Source organism: Bufo gargarizans, chromosome 8 (assembly GCF_014858855.1).
Source record: "Bufo gargarizans isolate SCDJY-AF-19 chromosome 8, ASM1485885v1, whole genome shotgun sequence".
In the NCBI taxonomy this organism is placed as follows: domain Eukaryota; kingdom Metazoa; phylum Chordata; class Amphibia; order Anura; family Bufonidae; genus Bufo; species Bufo gargarizans.
This window is the reverse complement of record NC_058087.1, coordinates 7392922-7409641: the sequence shown is the minus strand read 5'-3', so window position 1 is coordinate 7409641 and position 16720 is coordinate 7392922. Positions and strand designations below refer to the sequence as shown.

The following is a 16720-nucleotide window of genomic DNA, read 5'->3' as shown; positions in this document are numbered from 1 at the left end:
CGTGTTGACAAACCACTGATTACTGTTGTCCTCTCCTGGGTCGGGGGCTCGGTGACGACCCAGGCGTTGGTGGACTCTGGTGCTGGTGGTTTGTTCATTGATAGTGTGTTCGCTGCCGCCAATTCCATTATTCTGCAGCCTCGAGGTTCCCCACTGGCTCTTGAGGCGATAGACGGCAGACCCCTTCTGCCGCCACACGTGACTCATGAGACCCTTCCAGTGGGGATGGCCATTGGTGCCGTTCACAGAGAGTCGGTCTGTCTCCAGGTTATTTCGTCTCCACACTACTCGGTGGCCTTGGGGTACCCCTGGCTCCAGAAGCATAATCCGACTTTCGATTGGAAATCGGCCGAGATCCTCTCGTGGTCACCGCAGTGTGGGGCTAGTTGCATCCATGGGCCTGTCAAGTTGCTGTGTACTTCCTCGGACTCTCTGTTGCCTCCTAAATACGAGGAGTACCGGGATGTATTCGATAAGGTGCGTGCGGTTGCCCTACCTCCGCACCGCCCATACGATTGTGCCATAGAGTTACAATCTGGTGCCGTTCCTCCTCGTGGCAAAGTCTATCCACTGTCGGTAGCGGAGAATGAGGCCATGGAGGAGTACGTGAGGGAGGCGCTTTCACGCGGACACATTCGCAAATCCTCGTCCCCGGCAGGGGCTGGATTTTTCTTTGTGAAAAAGAAGGGCGGTGAGTTGAGGCCTTGCATCGATTACAGGGGTCTCAATCGCATCACGATCAAGAACGCTTACCCGATACCCTTGATTTCCGAGCTGTTCGATCGCCTCAAAGGGGCTACGGTCTTTACCAAACTCGACCTGAGGGCGGCATATAACCTGGTAAGGATCAAGGCGGGCGATGAGTGGAAGACCGCGTTTAACACCAGGACCGGTCATTATGAATCCTTGGTTATGCCCTTTGGGTTGTGCAATGCGCCCGCAGTCTTCCAGGAATTCATCAACGATGTTTTCCGTGACCTGTTGCAGCAGTGTGTGGTGGTCTATTTGGATGACATCTTGGTATATTCTGAATCCATGGAGGCCCACATTCTGGATGTCAGACGAGTGTTGCAACGGTTACGAGAGAACAAGCTGTTCGGTAAGCTTGAGAAATGCGAATTTCACCGATCCCAGGTAACCTTCTTAGGTTACATCATTTCCGCTGAGGGGTTCTCCATGGATCCTGAGAAGGTTTCGGCTGTCTTACAGTGGCCCCAGCCCAGTGGTCTTCATGCCCTGCAGCGCTTTTTGGGCTTCGCCAATTATTATCGGAAGTTCATCAGGGAATTTTCCATGCTAGCCAAGCCTCTCACGGATCTGACCAGGAAGGGCAGTAATCCCCAGGTCTGGCCGCCCGAGGCCATCCGAGCTTTTGAGGCTCTAAAGTCCGCCTTTGTGTCGGCTCCGATTCTGTCGCATCCCAACCCTGGGTTGCCGTTTGTCCTCGAGGTGGACGCGTCTGAGACGGGAGTAGGCGCCCTCCTGTCTCAGCGTAGAACACCAGAGGGTCCTCTGCTTCCTTGTGGGTTTTACTCCCGGAAACTGTCTTCCGCGGAGTGCAACTATCAGATTGGTGACAGGGAGTTATTGGCCATCGTGCAGGCTCTTAAAGAATGGAGGCACTTGCTCGAGGGCTCGGTGGTTCCGGTTCTCATCCTGACGGACCACAAGAATCTGACCTACCTCTCTGAGGCCAAGAGATTGACACCACGTCAGGCCAGATGGGCTCTGTTCTTGTCACGTTTTAATTACGTGGTCTCCTACCTACCCGGTTCCAAGAACATCAGAGCGGATGCCTTATCACGGCAGTACTCCGAGCTGTCCGGGGAGGAGTCGATTCCGACTTCGGTCATACCTCCGAATCAGATCCTGGCCGCCATTCGCACCAGCCTGACCTCTCCCCTGGGTGAGCAGATTTTGGCGGCTCAATCTGGTGCTCCCTCTGGGAGACCCAACGGCAGGTGTTTTGTGCCTGAGGAGTTGCGCACTCGGTTGTTGCGAACCTACCATAACTCCAAGGCCGCGGGGCATCCTGGAAAGAATCAGCTGTCCTGGGCTGTTTCACGTCTGTTCTGGTGGCCTTCTCTACGTTCCGACATCGCCGCATATGTAGCGGCATGCTCCGTTTGTGCCCAGAGTAAGTCCCCTCGGCACCTTCCGTTGGGCCTTTTGCAACCCATAGCCACCGGGGAGCGTCCATGGTCACACCTGGGGATGGATTTCATTGTGGACCTCCCTGCATCCCGAGGCCATACGGTCATTCTCATGATAGTGGATCGGTTTTCCAAAATGTGCCACTGTGTACCTCTCAAGAAGTTACCCTCTGCACAAGAGTTGGCCTCGATTTTTGCCAGGGAGGTCTTCCGGTTGCACGGTTTGCCCAAGGAGATTGTGTCGGATCGGGGGAGTCAGTTTGTGTCCAGGTTCTGGCGCGCCTTTTGCTCCCAGTTGGGGATTCATCTCTCTTTCTCATCGGCCTACCACCCTCAGTCCAATGGGGCCGCAGAACGATCCAATCAGGCCTTGGAGCAATTCCTTCGTTGCTATGTCTCCGATCACCAAGACAATTGGGTTGACCTCCTGCCTTGGGCTGAGTTTGCCAGGAACACGGCGGTGAACTCTTCCTCTGGGACGTCTCCCTTCATGGCCAATTATGGGTTCCAACCTGCCGTGTTACCGGAGGTATTCTCTCCCCAGGATATTCCGGCTGTGGAGGATCACCTTTCCGTCCTACGTGCTTCTTGGGTACAGATCCAGAGGTCCCTTGAGGTCTCTGCGCAGCGCCAGAGACTCCAGGCTGATCGCAGACGAGCGCCCGCTCCTTCCTACCAGGTCGGAGACCGCGTATGGTTGTCCACCCGCAACCTCAACCTTCGAGTGCCCACTCCCAAGCTGGCGCCTCGCTTTGTTGGTCCCTTCCGAGTGCTTCGCAGGGTAAACCCGGTAGCCTATGCCCTTGCGCTTCCTCCTGGCATGCGGATCTCCAACGTGTTTCATGTCTCCCTCTTGAAGCCACTGGTGTGTAATCGTTTCACTTCCTCGATTCCTCGGCCTCGTCCGGTCCAAGTGGGCAATCGTGAGGAGTATGAGGTGAGCAATATCCTGGACTCACGCCTGGTCCGCGGCCGGGTGCAGTTTTTGGTCCATTGGCGTGGTTATGGTCCAGAGGAGCGTTCCTGGGTTCCCTCCGCAGATGTCCATGCTCCTGCCTTGCTCCGAGCCTTCCACGCACGCTTCCCTCAGAAACCGTTCCTTACTCCGCGGAGGAGGGGCCCTTGAGGGGGAGGTACTGTCATGGTCTTACCTCCTTGCTGTTCTCCTTCGTTTGACATGTGCTGGCGGCCATCTTGGTTTCTGGGTTTTCTTGTAGCCTCCCACCCTGCGGCTCCTCCTTCCCACTGGGAGGAGCTGGATGCCTAGCTCATATATATAGGAGGTCTGTGGCTTCAGTTCCCTGCTTGGTCCTCCTGTGCTCACATGCTTCTAAGACTGCTGCTGCTTCTGGTTCCTGATCCTGGCTTCGTCTGACTACCCTGCTGATTCCTGATCCTGGCTTCGTCTGACTACCCTGTTGGTTCCTGATCCTGGCTTCATCTGACTACCCTTCTGGTTCCTGATCTCTGGTTTCGCAAGACCCTGCTTCGGTTTAGCCATCCGTTTGGACTTTTGCCTTACAGCTTTATTTTCAATAAAGCCTTCTTATTTCCACTCATCTCTTGTTGTACGTCTGGTTCATGGTTCCATGACAGTGGGGACGCAAATCCCAGAAGGAAGTGAGACTCAGATTTCTACACGTTTTCATAAGCATTAATGTTGTTTACTTTTAAGAATTCCTCTAAACCCTTTTTAAAACTGTCCACTGTTCCTGCTGTGACCACGTCCTGAGGAAGTCTATTCCACAGATTCACAGTTCTTATAGTAAAGAAGCTTTGACGCTTCTGGAGACTGAACTTTTTCTTTTCCAGTTGGAGGCTGTGACCCTTGTCTTTTGAGGGCATTTTACATGGAACTGTTTTTCAGCGTGTTTTTTTGTATGGCCCATTATACACTGAACAAAAATATAAGCGCAACACTTTCGATTTTGCTCCCATTTTGCATGAGCTGAACTCAAAGATCTAAAACATTTTCTACATACACAAAAGACCCATTATCTCAAATATTGTTCACAAATCTGTCTAAATCTGTGTTAGTGAGCACTTCTCCTTTGCCAAGATAATCCATCCCACCTCACAGGTGTGGCATATCAAGGTGCTGATTAGATAGCGTGAATATTGCACAGGTGTGCCTTAGACTGGGGGAAGGGGGGGGGGGGGGTCAGAAAACCAGTCAGTATCTGGTGTGGCCACCATTTCCCCTTACACGGTACAACACATCTCCTTTGCATAGAGTTGATCAGGTTGTTGATTGTGGCCTGTGGAATGTTGGTCCACTCCTCTGTGCGAAGTTGCAGAATATTGGCAGGAACTGGAACACGCTGTCATATACGACGATCCAGAGCTTCCCAAACATGCTGAATGGGTGACATGTCCGGTGAGTATGCTGGCCATGCAAGAACTGGGATGTTTTCAGCCTCCAGGAATTGTGTCCAGATCCTTGCAATATGGGGCCGTGCATTATCCTGCTGCAACATGAGGTGATGGTCGTAGATGAATGGCACAACAATGGCCTCAGGATCCCGTCACGGTATCTCTGTGCATTCAAAATGCCATCAATAAAATGCACCTGTGTTCGTTGTCCATAACATACGCCTGCCCATACCATAACCCCACCGCCACCATGGGCCACTCCATCCACAACGTTGACATCAGCAAACCTCTCACCCACACGAAGCCACACATGCTGTCTGCCATCTGCCCTGAACAGTGAAAACCGGGACTCATCCGTGAACAGAACGCCTCTCCAACATGCCAGACGCCATCGAATGTGAGCATTTGCCCACTCAAGTCGGTTACGACGACGAACTGCAGTCAGGTCCAGACCCTGATGAGGACGACGAGCAGATGAGCTTCCCTGAGACGGTTTCTGACAGTTTGTGCAGAAATTCTTTGGTTATGCAAACTGATTGTTGCTGCAGCTGTCCGGGTGGCTGGTCTCAGACGATCATGGAGGTGAACATGCTGGATGTGGAGGCCCTGGGGTGGTTACACGTGGTCTATGGTTGTGAGGCCGGTTGGATGTACTGCCATATTCTCTGAAACGCCTTTAGAAACGGCTTATGGTAGAGAAATGAACATTCATTGCACGGTCAACAGCTCTGGTAGACATTCTGCATTCAGCATGCCAATTGCACTCTCCCTCAAACACTGCGACATCTGTGGCATTGTGCTGTGTGATCAAACTGCACATTTCAGAGTGGACTTATATTATGGGAAGTCAGGATCAGTACAGGATAAGTAATGCAATGTATGTACACAGTGACCCCCACCAGCAGAATAGTGAGTGCAGCTCTGGAGTATAATACAGGATGTAACTCAGGATCAGTACAGGATAAGTAATGTATGTACACAGTGACTGCACCAGCAGAATAGTGAGTGCAGCTCTGGAGTATAATACCGGATGTAACTCAGGGTCAGTACAGGATAAGTAATGTATGTACACAGTGACTGCACCAGCAGAATAGTGAGTGCAGCTCTGGAATATAATACAGGATGTAACTCAGGATCAGTACAGGATAAGTAATGTAATGTATCTACACAGTGACTCCACCAGCAGAATATTGAGTGCAGCTCTGGAGTATAATATTGGATGTAACTCCAGATCAGTACAGGATAAGTAATGTATGGTATGTACACAGTGACTGCACCAGCAGAGTAGTGAGTGCAGCTCTGGAGTAAAATATTGGATGTAACTCCAGATCAGTACAGGATAAGTAATCTGAGGAATTTACAAAGTTACTTTTTATGTGCATGTTGGCTTTCTATAGGTGAGCTGTACGATGTTGCTCAAAAATGAACATATCCTTTAAACAAAGGGCAAAATCCACCATTCTACTTGATTACACAGTATATGTTACTGAGCATTTACGCTGTTGTCATCTGTCTGTACTAGTTTGTCCTTGCTACACGGTTGCTGATTATTTTATTTTCATACACTTAACACATTTCCCCTTAGGTACCAGCTTTCACCTTTCCTCCTGTTGTCACATTCTATTATCCTATGTGTCTGCGCTTTTCTTCGTTCCCTCCTTGTACACACCAGTAATTTTCTCCTTCATTCTGCTTCCCCTCATTTCATCTTTCTCTTGGTCATTTTCATTGTCTCTATACAGTATATAGAAAATGTTTAGCATTATAGATGAAGAATGGCCCTGATTTACCTGCATAGTCCCTGTATCTGTTTACACAAATGTTAAAGGGGTTATGTTAATGGCCTTCTGATTTGGATGAGCTGCATTACCAGACTTGGCCCATCGCAAGAGTGGCACTGTTTAAAGAAAATAAATCTGACACATTTTTTAATCATGGATAACCAGCCCTGTACATAGAGAAGTAAGAGCCCCACAGCAAGGATCAAACCAGGCCGCCCACACAGGACAGAAGGGTTTCTGCCTAAACCCTTTTCAATGACTCTTGGGCCATTTTTTGCCCAGATGCAATCAGAACATAGAGCTGGAGACTAGTGTTGAGCTAATAGAAGTATCCAAAGTGGTCTTCAATCCGAATTCAAGGAAAACATTGGATCACTGTGAAGCCGAAATTCCCCACGCTTCGTGGTAACAAGTACATTTTTCATAAAATGATGTCTGAAAGTAAGAAAATAAATTCTCCCCGCTCACGCCAGGTCTAAAAAGTGGATGTGTTGTGGGCGGGGAAGGGCATGGACCGCCAGGCCCGTCTCATTCATCATTTTATACACTTGTTTTAGGCGTAGAAAATGGTCCAAACGTAAGACAGCTCGGGAACTGTCTTACATTTAGAAGTGGCGCTGGATACGCCAATATTATGTAGAGCCTGGTGCCGGCTATAGAGGACATTAAGACCGGTGTCTAAAACAATAAATGACCCCCAAATCTAGAACAGATCCAGAAATTTCTTTGCCATTTGTGTCCTTGAAGCCTTTGGAAACCTTTCATGTTGGACAATATTAAAAACTTTAGTCTTGCCTCCTGTATGCTGTGCAACTCCAGTTTCTTTTTTTTTTTTTTTTAAGCATAATGAATGTGTCAAACTCAGAAGACTCAACTTTATTCATGTTTTCTAGGAAAAATTGGACTGCGACATATGCTGTGCTCTGCAAGGAGAGGTTGGAATTCTACAAGGATGCCAAAGAGCTGACAGCAAATTTGGTCAGTACACTGTGAATTCTCTATGCCAGGCATCCTCAAACTGCAGCCCTCCAGCTGTTGCAAAACTACAACTCCCTGCATGCCCGAACAGCCTACATGTATCAGCCTACAGCAGGGCATTGTGGGAGTTGTAGTTTTACAACAGCTGGAGGGCCGCAGTTTGAGGACGCTTGCTCTGTGCCATGCTTAGATTTATGTCACATCCATTGATGTGGATTTAAAGGGGTATTCCCATCTGGGAAATGTATGGCAAATCTGTGAGCCTATCCTGTCTCAAGAACGCCCTGAAATAAATGGAGATCAAGTCGTGACACTCCTCCATTCACCATTATAGAACTTCTGAAATACCACAGAAGTACCACAGTAATGAAATGATGGGTGGCCGCACATGCGCAGATTGTTTTCGATTTGCTGCTAGGGAACTTCCTACAATAGTTGGGCATGGCTGCTCGGCTATCTTCAGAAGTACCATGGCAGTCAATAAACATTACACTGGGTATGTGTGGTTTGTTTTCTAATCACTTTAAGGCCCCATTCTTGAGATAGGTTTGGGTCCCAGAGGTGGGACCCAAACCTATCAGTCATTTTTAATACATGTCCTATCAATATGTCATAAATCTCCCAGATGGGACAAAAATTTGCCACTGGAAAAATCTCGGCTGTCTTTAAAGAATTGCTTGGAATGTAAGATGTTATGAGTAGTGATGAGCTGCAGGGGCTATATTCGAATTAGCGATATTTCACAAATATGTGATATATTCGCAAATATTCGTATTCGAGATTAAATCTGCGCTGCAAAAATCTCATAAGATTAATTTCGTGATTCCAAAAGATCTGCAATGTAAAAATCGCATAATGTGAAGTGGGTCAAAAACAAATATATAGCACTATAGAACACAATGCTATATATTTGTATTTTAGAATATTCATCATTTTTTTTCCATCTGAAGTCTTGATTCCTCCCTGCTTAAGAAGCAGGGAGGAATCATGTTTTCAGAAAAATAACAAATATTCGATATAACGAATATATAGCACTATATTAGAAATATTTGCGAATTCTGGAAGTTGCGATATTCGCGATAAATATTCGTAATTCGAATATTCGTGCTCAAAACTAGTTATGAGTTCATGGTCCCAACTTCTGGGAACCCTATGATCCTCAGAAGGAAAGGGCTGTAGCACCAATTGTTTTCCAGCATGCTCATACATTATGCAGATGGTTTTCTTTGTTCTTGGGATCAGTAGAGGTCCAAATGGTCAGACTCACATTGACCATGAAGTGATGAATTCATTGCTTAATGACCCTCCACAAAAATGTACATCATGGGCAGCTGTCTATTCCTGCACAATGACGTATATTGCACATTATGGTGATCTTTTGGGAGTAGTCAGTTCACCCATGAGATCAGTAGAAGGAGCAAGGGCATATTACAAAGCCCTGTTCCTACTGCAACAGCTGGGACCAGAGATAACTCTGATCCTGGCAGTGTCACTGTAACCATGATTTTACCACAACCATTATTGGTCCTCAAGGTTCTTTTTGGCCGAAAAATGCTTGACAAATGCAAAGGACCCTGATATGGTTGAAACATCTTCCCATCTAGTAGAGTGTTGCTGTGATACAACTGTTGCAACTTTGCCAAAATCTTCTAATGTTTCCTTTTATGTGACCAAAAGTTACTGTCTAGACTTTGCAAAGTGTAACATCTTATAGAAATACTTTGATTTGCACAAAATGTATTTCTTAAAATGTGCATGAAAAAGAAGCAACTCAAGGCACTGCAAGTGAGTAGCAGTTTAACTTTCAGTAAGACACGTAAATGCTGTAATTAGGGCAAAAGGCAAGTTAAATATTAAATACATCTTTACAACGTATGTGACTCCTGCAGAGAGACAACCATAGCCCTCACTGTTTTTATGTATTGCAACATATACAATTTCAGGAGCAAGCACTTACAGCAAATCCTGCTTTGTACTTTTTATGTTTTGTGCCCGAGGAGAGAGCATTGATCTTCGTTTTCAGAGATGTGACAGATAAGTTGTTGAGACAAATCTGGCATGTATTCTTATAGCCTTAGATATCATTCTGTGAAAGTTTACAAACCTCTGCGTGGCATTAAAGGGAGAACAAGTCAATGAGAGGATGATAGTGCAGGGACATACAGAAACGCAGTTGACAGAGCCCCATTGTGAAGGATACCCAAGGCTGGATGAGACCTGCCATACCTTATTGGAATGATGGCTGCCCGAGAAGGTGATTTTCAAGCTGGAGTCACTTAGAATAAGCCGCTTCCTCTTTTGGCAGGTGACAAAGATCAGTTTAGTCCTCGCTGCCAAGAGTATCTGTCATAACATATCTCTTTCTAATAAATGAAGAAAATATGAAAAACAAAGCAGAAAAGAAAGTGATATATATATATTTTTTTTATTTGTCACTGTCTCGAGCGGGGAGAGGACAACTTGTTGTCATGAATCAAAGTCATTGGAAATGAACATCCGTCTGGACACCAAGTAAACCGCGTCTGACCATTGTGGAATAGCAGACTAAGGGAGAACTATAGTGGGTTTGAATAAAGAAAGAAAATGAATTTAGACTAAAAAGGGGTATCATGTTTAAAGGGAACCTGTCACCGGGATTTTGTGCATAGAGCTGAGGACATGGGTTGCTAAATGTCCGCTAGCACATCCGCAATACCCAGTCCCCATAGCTCTGTGTGCTTTTATTGTGTTAAAAAAAACTGAGATGAGTCCTGTCCCTGACTCATCTCACCCACAGGACTCATCTCAGGTTAATTTGCATATGTATCAAATTGTTCTTTTTTACACAATAAAAGCGCACAGAGCTATGGGGACTGGGTATTGTGGTTGTGCTAGCGGCAATCTAGCAACCCATGTCCTCAACTCTATACACAAAATCCCGGTGACAGGTTCCCTTTAATATATAGCAGTTTGACCACATTTTTCAGTTTTTAAAGAGAATGTATCAACTATATTTTTTATGCCAGTTAAAACCAGACTGTGACACATATTGTAACTTTTTTTTAAATCTGTTTTTATTTCCTTTTTTATTCTGTTTCATGAACATGATTATGGGTTAATTAACTTGTCTGAGCAGTTGTTAACAGCATTTAGAGGTATGCTTTACAGCAGTCATAGGCACTATAGACACACATAGACACCAATAGACTAAAGAGAACATGTTGACTTTTATGGCAGTTTTCTAGGCTTGCTCTGAGGTCCTTTTGCAGAGAGGGGAAGTAGATAAGTTGTAATATCACCTAGTGAGATTGGTGGGTTTTGTGTTATCTATATCTAGATAACACCACGTGGGAGAGCGTGGTGACGTCATTGCGCACATTGCAGGTCCTTTGGCAGGTACTGCTGAATGAAGATAGAAGAGACTGCTGCAGTGCGATCAAGTGGATGAGGTGAGTTATTGGTTTTTTAACCCCTAAATGGCCATATTCTTTTGCATTCGGTCTTAAGAATACTATTATTTTCCGATATTACCATGTTACAATGGAAAATAATAAAGTGAAGTTCAGGTCCCCATTGACTTCAACAGGGTTTGGGGTCAATTTCAGGTCTCGAATTCGAACTTTGACCCAAAGTTCGGCAGAACCCGGCGAACCTGAACTTCCAAAGGTTCACTCATCCCAATTGCCAACCTAAATAGAATTTTTTTTTCTGGACAATTTATCCAAAAATCATGGACAGCCAACAGTTTATACAGACAGATTGGAAAACTATAATGAACTATAAAGATTATAAGTAATACATGTCTATAGGTGAGGTGCCAATTGTGAACACATTACCAGCTTTTACTGTGAGCTCTAGATTGCTGAGAATTACAATAAAAAGTGATCTGCTCATCTGATGTTTTTCACGGACTCTAGAACAAAAGTCCCCTATTTTTATGGACTATACAAGAATTTCTGGATGGTTGTAAACCCTGTGTCTGGAACCTTTATAGGTGGCCCCTGTGCAGCGGCGTCTCTTCTCTGCAGTAGAAGTGCATAGGACAGCTTCTGGGCATGTACAGTGGCCTGGTAGCTATTGTATTCAACTGTTCTTGGTATCGATAGATGACGTAAGCATTATGTATGGTTTACTCAAAATTTGAAGCCAGGCAATGAGGGGTGTGACTTTGGAGTAAAATAGGGGTGAAATAGGGGTCAAACACAGTATTTAATAGTGTAACATGAATACTGTTGATAAAAAATTAAATTTAGGGGATACAAATTTGAAAATGGGAGATGGAAATAGTTACCTAACATAGGGTGAGCTTTAGCAAAATAAAGTAATATGGACCTAGCAGAATGCTGGGGTGTATAGGGAGAGGCATTACCAGTAGACAGAGGGAGGCGCTCATGCCGCTCTACAGAGCACTAGTGAGACCCCATCTGGAGTATTGTGCTCAGTACTGGAGACCATATCTCCAGAAGGATATTGATACTTTGGAGAGAGTTCAGAGAAGAGCTACTAAACTGGTACATGGATTGCAGGATAAAACTTACCAGGAAAGATTAAAGGACCTTAACATGTAGAGCTTGGAAGAAAGACAAGACAGAGGGGATATGAGAGAAACTGCTAAATACATAAAGGAAATCAACAAGGGAAAAGAGGAGAAAATATTTAAAAGAGGAAAAACTGCTACAAGAGGACATAGTTTTAAATTAGAGGGGCAAAGGTTTAAAAGTAATATCAGGAAGTATTACTTTACTAAGAGAGTAGTGGATGCATTGAATAGCCTTCCTGCAGAAGTGGTAGCTGCAAATACAGTGGAGGAGGTTAAGCATGCATGGGATAGGCATAAGGCCATCCTTCATATAAGATAGGGCCAGGGGCTATCCATAGTACTTAGTATATTGGGCAGACTAGAAGGGCCAAATGGTTCTTATCTGCCGACACATTCTATGTTACTATGTTTCTATGGACCTCCGGTTACAACTTGACAGTAGAGTAGACCAATATCTATTCCATTGGAAGAAATCTCATTTATCAGTAAATGGGGATGAAATTGTTATTAAAACATACAGATGATACAAATAAGGTTTTGGTTAATGTTGATATGTTCTATGGCTGGCATCTTTATTTTTGTGCTTTGGGCCAGGGCAGAACTTCATATAGAGTATAGTTGTCTTCATGATACAACCTGCCGGAACTCACCTTGTTCATAGTATGGCATAAAAAAACTTCAAAGACTATGCACACCTTTGCAACAAATTGTTTCATTGCATCTAAAATAACTTGATTTTCAAAGCACCATGATAAAAAATATATATATATAATTTTGTTTCCTGTAGAGTTTCTATGGCAACAGACTATAAGCAAACCCATTGTAGTCAGAGCCTGCATCCATGCAGCTTCCTACTGAATGCATATAAGAAAATGTAGGGCACAAAAAGTAGAGAATATGACTGTAGAATCAAAATATACATAGGTACAAAAAGCAATGTATTTTATTGTGAGTATTTACAAAGTTGCTTCATTTTTGTTTTTTAGTTTAGATGCATTAGAACAATACCGGAATTGTTGATAAGGTGAACATACACTAGACTTAAGACTTTACAAACAGGGTGATAGAGATGTAAATGTAACCAGACGAGCAGAAATCAAGACAAAATAACATTAAGCCTAACTAAACTAAGCTTGATCATTGCATGCATTGCTAGAGAGTCTTTTTTATTGAGGTCGCTGTGTGTAATGTGCTGTTTCTTGACTCCTAACATTGTATCTATTAGCTGTTGTACAATGACAATTTAACAATAGAAGCTTCATTAGAGATCATGAGCGAAATCTACATAATATTGCTCAGCTTCCTTCCATGCCGATTATCTGTTTTCTTTCTGCAGTCTTCATTCACGATTGAGTATTCCTGTCCAAAATCATTTGTTTGTTCAGAATTGAATTTGGATAGTGATTTGCTTGTTAAATATTTCCACGTTCTGCTTGTAAGCTTTAGTGACTTGGGATACCTGGGAGTCAACAATGCTTCCAGGGTTTTCTTTAAAAGGGATTTCCAGGATTGGGCAAAATTTACCCAAGGGGTAAAATGGTATAAAATAACAAAAGATGCAGTATTCACCTGTTAAATTCCCTGCTGTTCCAGTGTCAATGATCAGGTACTTTGGTTACTGAGCTGCTTTGATGACATCACATTGGCAACATGCTACCACTGCAGCCATTCACTGGCTAGATGAGTACTACTTAATTTACTATTTTACCCTATTCCTAAAAAAAAAGTTATGTTGGGTGTTTAAATATAGCACCAGTCGGCGCCATAGTTGGGGGTGCCTTCTGTTTTTGCAGTGGCCGGGTTTGGGGTGGCCCCAATGCTGTGTTGGGTCCCCTGGACACCGTCAAGGTATCACTACATGTTGCTGCTCTCCAGAAAGGATGGTAAGGAGTGGTGCACCCCAATGGTAAATAAGTCCTGAGAGTCAGTATCTGCAGTAAACCAGTGTGCTTCTTCACTGGAGGAATTCTGGTGCAAAACAATACAGGTGAAGCATAGGGCTGGCTTCTCCAGTCTCCTACCTGGGAGAAAAAGGGCTTGATGCTAAGGAAAGGCCTGAGCTAGATGTCCCTCCCTCTCTCAGAAGGCTGGTACCATGGCCAAAGGCTGGAGGCCAAGGGTCTGTGGTAGAGTATGCTCATTTCAGCATCTTCTTCTGGTCGTGGTCACTCAATAGTCTGGCAGTATCTCCTCTTTTAAGCACTATTCTCTAACTACAGAACACTAGGGACTTGTACTGCTCTCCTTATATACAGTTTCTAGCTAAACTAGAACCTTCTAGTGGGAGGGGTGAAGTGAAGAATCACAACACAAATAATGTTACAACTCTCATCTCTCATAGACTTACTAGAGAGTTATAGATTCAATGATAAGCAATGGCAATGACACAGCAGTTTGAAAACTGAAGACTTGTCTGAAAACAAGCTTTCAGACATAACAACAGAGCTAAAACCAGAAATTCAAAAGGCCAGTCTGTCTGGTTTTGGTGGTAAACAAGTCTGGCTTCTTCCCTCCAAAACTTGCTCTTCTGTAAACCTTATGGTAGCTGTAAAAAATGACCAGCTTCTCATTCAAAGTCCCAACAGTCTCTCAGTATTCATTAACCCTTTCCACAGTGCTGTCCAAACACAGTGCAAATGAACACGATATATATCACAGCAAACATATAAAATACAGTCACACAGTATTACACATTTAAAACAAGTTAACCCTTTAAAGTGAAATAAAGTAAGGAGTATGGAGTGTAGGGGAAACAGGGAAATCTACAAAAATGTCCAGACTTCAAAGTACCCCTGCTCCAGGGCACTACATTTTGCAAGCAGAAATCCACTGGCAGTGTCTGTGACTGGAGACGACTGCAATCATGAACATTTAACCTATCAAATGTCGTGGTCTCAATTAGTCGCTTTCTAAATTTGAATAGGTATTATACATTTAGACTAGGCAGGCAGACAAAAATGTATCATCTAGCATCAGCAACTATGATAAACATGGTGCACTTTTAGACTGTCTAGTCTAACTTTACACTGTCTGAAGCTTAGATGACCTGAAGATGCTGGGCCACATTTACTAAAGTTAGTTTTTTACTGCATGGAATCAAATCTACCCTACTCTACTCTGTCTTGGCCTACATACCAAAGAATCACTATTTCTGAGAGATCCACAGAGAGAAAACCATCTCTACTTTACAGTGCTCTAGATACGGAAAAAAAAAAAAACAGAAGGTCCAGAATATGTGTGGCCAATCACTAGAGACAGTCAGTAAGGTATTTGCTGTTTAAGACTTTACTACAGTGAGAGGAACATTGCTAATATACCCTCCTACACTTTGAAATTGTTTGCCTCCCTTAGTTTGGGATTCAAGACAAGTTTGCTAAACTTATTGCCAGCCTTAGATGCTGAAGAAAGAGACTTTGATAAAATAAAGAGAAGGAATACTACAACCCCATCTTGCTTATATCCATATATAGCTATCATGGAAGATTTACAATGTTTGGAACTATGTTTATATTGTTGGATGTGGTACAACTACCATTCTGCACTTTAGTAAAGAGAGACTTGTTTATTTTGTACAGTTAGCCTGGTTGCTGATTTCAGCATGCGTACAACAGTCATAACACCAAGGCTACCCTTTTACCCTCCTGCAGAAGCCCCAACATCAGGGTTTGCCCTGAGGGAAGAAAGGGTGTGCCCTCCTATCACTGCCCTGGCCCTATGGTGCATTGGTGTGTAGATTGCTCTTGTGAATAACTGTTGCACCCAGAGTCACGACCACTCCCATCCTCCTCTCCGTTCCTCTGGGGCTTGTAGCAGTTGCTAGTCAGTGTGGTAGTATGACCTTCAAAGTACCAGCTTGGCTCATTTGGAACCTAAAAAAAGGACCAGGCACTATTACCAATTTAGACCTTCTGAAAAAATGCTAAAACAAGGTAGAGTCGAGTACAAATGAGCCGGTTTAATGCAATGTGAAAGGAAGCCTAAGAGTGGTATTTTTATGCCAGCCTGAGTAAAAGAGGTAAGGAGTGAAGTTCATTCAATTTTTTGATGTAGATTTGTACAATGTCTTGCACACAATAGTGTGCATGAGGCTTTAGACTGATAATTAGTGTTGATCGAGCATGCCCAGCCAAACACTAGTTCGGCTCGAGCATCGCGATGCTCGGCACCAGTGATGAGCGGCAGGGACAATATTCGAATTTGCGAATTCGTGATCTCCAGTCATGAATTTTTTGACTGTGAAAATCGGCAATAAGAGAATTTGCGATCCGAAAATTAGCAATCAACACTTCAACAAAAAAAGCAATGACACCTACGCTACATCTTCTGTATAACATAAGCCACTGGTGACAGCAGCGACATTACCTGCGCTACATCTCCTGTATAACGTTTGTGCATCCCAAATATCTGTGACATTCCCTGTAATTTTTTATTAGCCACTGATCACAGTGGCATTACCTGCGCTACATCTCCTGTATAAAGTTTGCACATGCTAAATATCTGTGACATTCAATTTAATTTACTTGCGCATACACTTACAAAACCTGTGCTACTGTACGTGTGACATACTTGCAAGAATATATACCATTTAATATGGTTAGCAGTAAGGGATGGCGAAGTGGCTGTGCTGCTGATGGTGCAGCAGAGGCCGTGGCCCTGGGCGCGGTGAAACTGTTCCTGCTGCCAGAGCACAAGAAACACACTCATCCACGATACCTAGCTTCATGTCCCAGTTTGCAGGGCGGCGCAGGACACCACTCTTGAAGTCAGACCAGATGCGACCAGGTGATCGGTTGGATTGCAGCAGATTACACTTCCAGTCGGTTAAGCACCACCCTGTCTTCCACAAAGTCCAGTCTCAGTAGCTAAGAGTCTGGTCAACAGAATCCTCACCCTGATTCTCTTTCCTCCCAACATGG

At 44.3% G+C, this 16720-nt stretch overlaps 1 protein-coding gene across 1 annotated transcript in view; it reads left to right on the top strand.

Moving 5' to 3' along the window:
• ARHGAP15 (Rho GTPase activating protein 15) overlaps positions 1–16720 on the top strand; it is a 779285-nt gene that overhangs the window by 125308 nt on the left and 637257 nt on the right. Inside the window, exon 6 of the mRNA XM_044304411.1 lies at positions 7201–7285. Coding sequence (XP_044160346.1) covers positions 7201–7285 — 85 coding nt within the window. The remainder of the gene's footprint in view (positions 1–7200; positions 7286–16720) is intronic.